The following is a 7636-nucleotide window of genomic DNA, read 5'->3' on the forward strand; positions in this document are numbered from 1 at the left end:
TGGTACGAGTTACCATACTGGCCCCGACTCGTGATCAATCACTTGCTCGATCCAATGCACATATTCAAGAATGTGGGTAATCTACTATGGGACCATTTGACCGGCAAGAAAGATACTTTGGGAGCCAGAGTTGACCTTAGAAATGTGGATCGTATGGAGCAATATTGGCCGCAAACAGCGTCTGATGGATCGATAAAACTCCCTAAAGCACCATGGATTTTCACAGGAGCCCAAGAACGCAAAGTAAAAGAGGCCATTCGATCTTTGCGGACCCCCACTGGCGTAATGCACTCGCTCCGAACGTGTTTTACTAAAGAAGGAAAGCTTACCGGTTTGAAGTCACACGATTGGCATAAAATGTGTCAGGTACGTTCATAGTGGACTTTAATATCATTGCATAAAATGTGGACTTTAATATCATTGCTACACATACTTTACAGTTTATCTTACCGGTTGCCATTGAGGGATGTTTGTCTCTTGACATCCGTAACACAATCTACAAACTTGCAAAGCTGGTGCAATGGATCTCACAAAAGGAGATCGACGTAGACTCCATACCATTCGCCAAACTAAATGCTGCGGAGCTTGTGTGCATGTTTGAGAAACATTTTCCTACTACAATGCTAACCATTCAGGTGCATCTTCTTGTTCACATAGTTGATGAGGTGGAAATAGCTGGCACATTTCATTCGAGATGGATGTTCTTCTTAGAGCGTTTCATGAAAACGCTTAAGGGATATGTGCGTCAAAAGGCACGTCCGGAGGGTAGCATGGCAGAAGGTTGGTTGGTATTAGAGTCCCTAGTGTACATTGGAGAGTGGCTAGACGGATTTGATAAATCCCGGGACACGCTATGGCGAACCATAGATGATGAGCGCATATCTGGGATTGTCATGTGCAATCTCGGTGTTGAGAAGAAGATGACGGAAGATCTAGAGGCTAAAATCAACCGATTTTGCATGCTTCACAATCCAGTGATGCAAAAGTGGATTTCACAATATGAGGATGCAAAGCAAGAGCGACAAAGGGCACGAATCGAGTGGAGACGGGGAAGACGACCACCGATGCACTATCCAGCGGTTCTGGAGAGCCTACCAACCTTCATGAGCTTAAGATGGTTGCACAACCAATTGAAAAGCGCACAACAATGCGGTGACGAAGTGACTGAAGAAGAGTGGGAGTACTCTCGGGGTTGCGCGACCAAGGTAAGTTTGCAATGTACGACTAGCAAGTGACTTTATTTATAAACGTTTGAACGGCCACTCATAATCTTTGTTCGTTGTAGTATAAGTCATACACAGCAGCATGGTGTAAAGGTCGACATGTTAGGGTGGAACGAATCGACAAAAAGCGTTTTACTCAAGATTGTGGAATCAAGGCAAAATTTGAACAGTCTAGTCGACGACGTTCCTCTGATGCAGATCCTGTGGTGGCGGAACTCACTTACTTCGGCACGCTGCAAGAGATTTTGAGGATCGATTACAGAGGATTTTTTGTCGACTTATTCGACGTGCAATGGTTCAAGATAATCATGGAGGGTCGCAATGCTACTGTGCGTAGAGGAGAGTCTGGTTTTCTTGAGGTGGATTCTACTAAGAAATGGACTGACCTAAGAGACACTTTCGTACTACCCGAGCATTGTGAACAAGTAAGTATATAAATAGTTAACATCCCCCTTTTACAAGTTATGTGCTTGAAAGCTCTCATGTAAGTTATGTGGCTCTGGCAGGTAGTATTTCATCCTACAAAGTCTACATCAAACTGGTGGTACGTCATAGAGGTAGCCCCTCGTAGTGCAAGGACGTATGAAGGCTACCATGTGCCAATCACAACGACATCAATGGAGGAGATTAGAGAAGATGCTCAATCAGAAGCCGCTGCGGTGGTGCCAGACGAGCATCAAGATGCTACTACTCTATATGGGGTGCATGCAGAGGAGCTACAAAATGAAACAGAGGATATGTGTTTAAACGGAGAGCTCTATATAGATATAGGAAGTTATGCTGAGTTATGCGAGGATGAGAGAGAGATCTCTTAAAGCCACAAATATTGTATTTGAACAATTTTGCTCTGTGCTGTAAAAGCTCTGTTTTCGACTTGCCTCTTCTATCACTCGATTCATTGCGTCATTGTATTTATATGCGTCATTACGTCATTGTATTTAATGGTCTTTGCGTCATTGTCTACTCTATTCATTCAATATTAAGTTTAAATATTCGTGTGTTTAATGCAGGTATGGATGATGAGGAGTTTCTTTCTTCTTTGTCACCGCAGCAGAGACAGTGGTACGTGGAGCGTCATCGCTCTGGCGCATCATCGCGCGTTCCTACACCATCCGCATCTCCCTCTCTTTCGGAGCATTCGGCGCGCTCCGAAGCTTCGGAGTCGACGAGACGAGCGTCACACTCGTCTAGACACCGGCGCTCTAGTGGTGGCGGTGGCGGTTGTTGTGGGGATTCCGCCACCGATGCCTCCACACCGCCTCGTGTTCGACGAGGCTCTTTACCCTCCCCTTCTTTGCCCGCCCCCACACCAGCCACAGCATCGCCGTCTACGCCAGGTTTTGCACGGCTGACCGTTCCTAGAAGCTACACACCTCTACCTACTCCGCCAGGAGCCACCCCACTCGACACTCCTCGCTTCGGGGCCCAGACGCCGATGGAGACACCTGACGTCCGTACCCCCATCGACACGCCGCTAGAGACCCCTGCCGGGACACCCAGGTTCACGCGTCACCGGCCAGAGGGCTTGCCTTACTCCGTCGACATCAGCGGCGGCATCATCATGGATGATGATGGCAAGAAGGTGATCTCGCGCATGCGTGGTCTTTGCTCTCAGCTGTTTAGACACTATATACTAAACAAATGGAGTGAAGTACCAAGTGATTTAAAAAACAGAGTCATCAGCATACTTCATGATGAGTTTCCCGTTCCAACACGGGATCAGCGCTTCAATGAAGACCTGATGAAGATTCGAATGCGCGAATACTGCAAACACAAGCGTTCCGAAGTGAAAAAAGCAATCAAGAATGGGTGGAACAGGCCAGATTGGCTGGCCAAAGAAGATTGGAAGAATGCGAAGAAAGCAGCGCGCGAGAATCCCGACAAGTGGAAGCAACAAAAGGATGCAGCCAGAGCGCGAGTAGAGGCAGGGAGCTCGCACCACTTGGGGAGCGGTGGATGGGCATCATTTGAGGCCGATTTTGTAAGTCTTTTCACATTGCTCTTTATGCATGTTCGATAGTTTGGGGTTTATGAGTTTTTTAGTTCTAACATAATGAAATCTTTGTATGTTTTGACAGTGGTCGATGACAGGACGTGATCCCACACCGTACGAGCGCGAGTACGCAAGCAGGAAGGGCTTAAACGCCCTGATGGACATTCTCAGTTCTCGCGGCGGCATGGTTAGTATTAGGGTTTACTCTTTTTTATTTTTTGTATTGTTTTATAAATGTCGTTATATGTTTATATTTACTGAAAACTGTCTTATTGTCTTTTTTTGCAGAATCCGACAGATACGCCGCTTGGACGCGATGAGACGTCTGACTAGACGACGTCAGTTTAGCCGTAGCTAGATAGCATTAGTTTAGGGTTTCTCATAGCTTATGTATCATAAGACGGATTTTATACGTCTTTTTGAACCATGTATATTATTACATTTGTCACCGCAGTTCCTTTTGCCAATAAATTCTTTATGCCTATGATGTTGTACAATTGTCATTATTACATTTGCCAATCAATTCATTTTGCTTATGATGTGTACAATTGTCAATTTTGCAAACAATGCGTCTTGTGGGTGACTATTTTGGGTCTCTTATTTACCTTTGCACTTTTTTTTAAAAAGTGAATCAAGTACAATATGGTTGATGGGTGGCAGGGCATTCAATGCCCTGACACCAAAAAAATATTCTCTCGGGCGTCGCTATAAGCGTCGCTATTTATGGCTCTGTAGCGTCGCTATGAGCGTCGCTATAGTCTTCTGTGAGACCGTCGCTATAGGCATCGCTATAGGCATCGCTATATAGCGACGCTGATAGAGACGCATATAGCGACGCCTATAGCGACGCTCTCGTAGCGACGCTCGTAGCGACGGTTTTAGCGACGCCGGGGGTTATAAAAACCCAATGTATTTCCATCGCTAACAGCGTCACAAGAGCACACAACCTCTTGTAGTGTTGGAGGCCATATCTGAGGTCAAAAGTTACAATTGAGTGCATCCTTGTGATCTAGAGCATTTAGGAAGCATATGGGCCAAATTTCATCGAATTTGAAGCATTTTTGAGTTTGCAAATACCACACAAGGATCTAGGCAAATTCATTGCTGGTAATGATCATAACTTGCACAAAAAGTGGTCAAATTCAATTTTAAAAGTTATTGTCAGTTACCAATGTTGTGAGGAACCCGTGGAGTGAATTTCACTTCAAACTCACGAGTTGGACATCATACACGTTGGTGCACTCAAGGTGTGTCGGACCATGGAAAATGTCAACAAAAGGGCAGCAGAGAGTGTGATAGCAGAAGGCTTGGACAAGTACCAGGTGCAACCAGGACTAGGTCCCACAAAGATGTGTATGCCAGATGTGGCAATTAGCAGGTCAGGCATCAGTTTTAATCTCTCATAAGTAAAATGCTCGTCAATGCAGGGAATTTACTCTATGGCGACTCTATGGTCCCATTATTTGGTCATGGGGTTCTTTTTGGAGGACTATTTCAAGGCCAGAAGATTGAAGTGAGGTTAGTTGTCGTAATTACGGCAAGTTCGGTGTGGACCGCAATCGGGATGCCCTCCACTATTGGCAAATTACAAAGCTATTGCTCGATGGACTCGGTTATCATGGCCTTGAGGTCTACCGGCTTGGCGGTGATTGAGATTCCGGTCATCCTCGGCTGGGAACCACACAAGCTATATAAGGCAAGATAGGTCCTTTTTTTTAAAAAAGATAGCCAAGCTATAAATAAAAAAAGGCTCGTCTGCAGTCGACGAGGAGCAGGTGGGCATGGAGGGGCCGCCAGGACAGGTGGAGCTTGCATGAGGAAGTGGGCGCTGTTGCAAGGCCACTTGGAGCCTGCATGCGAGGAAAGAAGTGGCCGCCAGGGGCTGAGGAGAAGGTGCATGGGGGTCGGCTTGTGAGAGGAGCCCATTGGGGGGCACAGTAGAAGGGGCTGCAGCCGGTGGAGGCGGGACCTCCGGGTCGATTGCAGAGAAGAAGACGAGGAGGGCGGGCGCCAGTGAAAGGAGTAGCGTGGTGGGCTATGCAGTGGAGGTGGCGGGCCTGAGTTGGCTGCCATGCAGCGCTGCAGGTGAACGGGGGTGGTGACACCATCAAGGCAGGCCAGTGGAGATGGCATGGTCGCGAGAGAATGGGCCGGTTGTGGCTTGAAGGAGAGCTGCAGGGCAGCGCTATTTTTAGAAGAGGGCAGCGTTTTTTTTTTTTTTGGTTGAAGACAGTCAGGGAATCGAAGGGTCTGGCCATAATGGAAATGCCGCCAGGGTCCTGAGCATTGGATGACAGAGCAAGGGTTGGCCAGCTACAGGTGCGCCATGGGCTGCATGAGAAGGGAAAGAGGAGGTGGGGCGTCATTGCAGCAAGGCCGCCGGGGCCGAGGGTAGCTTGAAGGTGCTGGGGAGCGTTATTGGGTTGGAGGAAAGGGCCATCAAGTGCAGGTAGGGGAAGGTAAAGGGGCCCCCAAGGGCTGCCGGAAGCCAGGAATGGAGAAAGAGTACCAATCGATCACAAATTGCAGTTGTGAAGAATGCCGCACGTAATAGAGAAGCCGGTGGCCATGGATCGAACGCATAGGGAAATCATTGGCTACAAAGCTATGGCCGATGACACCAGTGTACCCGAAAACTTGTTTTGTTGCTATGCATGAGTGATTGTATGGTCTGGTTGGATTAGATTTTGGGATTAGATTTGCTATCATTCTTCTCGGCTATCTCGTCTCGTGCATAGCACCCGTGGTAGCGGTGGCTCTGGGTCTTTTGTGTGTGTGTGCAGAGAGAGAGAGAGAGAGAGAGAGAGAGAGAGAGAGAGAGAGAGAGAGAGAGCAGTTTGAGACTGGATTTGTATGCGGTCGAGGCATTGCGATGTCTCTCGATGTGAGTGTGGTTACAGATATGGGTGCATTGGTGTGTGCATCGGTAAAGGTGATTGTGTGTAGCCGAAGTTGCTCGTAGGCGAGTCTATGGTGTGAAGGTTGGTGGATAGTGTACGTGTGTACGGTTTTTGTGTGGCTTGGGGTGTTGGATATCTGTTGGGCTATAGAGAGGCAGTTAGCTTGTGTATCGGGTGTGTTCCCATTTCCCCCATCCCATCAGTGGTGCCCCCACTGGGGAGCTACTGATTGCTCCTTGGTGAAGTTGAAGACGGTATTGCGGTGTTTCCAAGTTCAAAGAACAAGTGCTGCTAAGAAAGATGTGGTCGGGTTTTTCGACTTTTACAGGTGCTAAAGATGCTGAGGTCTGGCTGCAAGACTACGGCCTTTTTTTGTTGGAGAGTGGCTTGTCAAGAGAAGAGGGAGTGGTTCAAGCTTTCCCGCTCCTGGTTCGTGGCAAAGCAAAGGTATGGTATGAGAGCTTGCAGGCTGAAGAAAAGCTGGATTGGGGCACATTGGAAGTGGCATTCCAAAGCCGATATGTGGCCAACTCGCAATGGAGTGAAGTGAAGCAGATGATGGACAACCTAAAGCAAAGCCTTGACGGTGATTTCCAAGCATTTGTGTGGGATCGAGTTCGAGGCCATATGGAGCAAGTTGGTTAAGGTAACTGTTGTAGAGAATGTAGATTTTTTAAAGATGACCAAGTTTGTGGACTGCTTGCATGTCAAAGTGCATGATAAAGTCGATATGGATGGACTGTGCACGTACGAGGAGGCAGTAGCCTATGCGTAGAGCAGGACGAAGAAGCTTTTAATGAAGCAGCAGGCAAAGTAGGTTCTGGCGAGTCCATTGGTGCCAAGGTTAATTGCTAGGGAAGAGGCTCAGGTAATCCGACCCTTTGTTGATGCACATGTGGTAGCAGCAAATAGGTGTGATGACAGAATGGAGACGATACCATGTGGACCTATGAGGCCTCAGCAGCTGCAGAAAGGAGTCTACCGGGTACCGTCTGATGTGCTTGACCAGGTAGCTTCTGAAAAGCAAGCAGTGGAGAAAATAGTTGAAGTGTCAAACTCGGTGAGTTTTGTGGAGAAATCCGAGCTGTGTCCGAGCTATAGCAGTGCCTTAGATATAGACAGCACATGGGAAACAGAGTCTGCTTTCTCAAGGTATGAGACCTACGATGTTATGTATGTCGATAATTTGGTCAAAGAACGGCAGGTTACAGGTGAAGAGCCAGTTTGTGAAGACCAGGGGGTTGGGCAACCCTCTCTCCCCAACCCCCTCTCTCATGCCTTGTGATGGTCAGGCCATATTGACTGAAGAAGATTGACTAAAGAAGAATGTCTTGATGAAGATGATTGGGGATTCGACGATCCAGTGGTCGATGTTGATGACGAGTCACAGATTTTGGTTGTTAAAGCTATGGCAAGGATACAGGGTATGCAAGGCTTGCCGCCTTTTCCATTACCGCTTAAAGTGCCTACAGATGAGGTTTTGCTAGTGTTTGCTTCGGATGATCGGATGCCGCAGGTTG

At 47.6% G+C, this 7636-nt stretch overlaps 1 protein-coding gene and 1 pseudogene across 1 annotated transcript; both read left to right on the top strand.

Annotated features, from left to right (window-relative positions):
* The first annotated feature begins 4972 nt into the window (after positions 1–4972).
* Positions 4973–7032, top strand: LOC147447585 (uncharacterized; annotated as a pseudogene).
* LOC147447586 (uncharacterized) lies at positions 6904–7412 on the top strand. The gene has a single exon (XM_086524364.1). The coding sequence runs from the start codon at positions 7042–7044 to the stop codon at positions 7399–7401; it is 360 nt and encodes a 119-aa protein (XP_086380490.1). The 5' UTR covers positions 6904–7041; the 3' UTR covers positions 7402–7412.
* The last annotated feature ends 224 nt before the right edge of the window (positions 7413–7636 follow it).

The sequence above is a fragment of the Adiantum capillus-veneris genome, chromosome 11, assembly GCF_014529385.1.
Source record: "Adiantum capillus-veneris isolate H3 chromosome 11, ASM1452938v2, whole genome shotgun sequence".
Classification (NCBI taxonomy): Eukaryota; Viridiplantae; Streptophyta; class Polypodiopsida; order Polypodiales; family Pteridaceae; genus Adiantum; species Adiantum capillus-veneris.

What these genes read in the sequence shown, in the direction of transcription:
- LOC147447586 (XM_086524364.1), top strand. Translation starts at nt 7,042, where the DNA reads ATGGAGACGATACCATGTGGACCTATGAGGCCTCAGCAGCTGCAGAAA.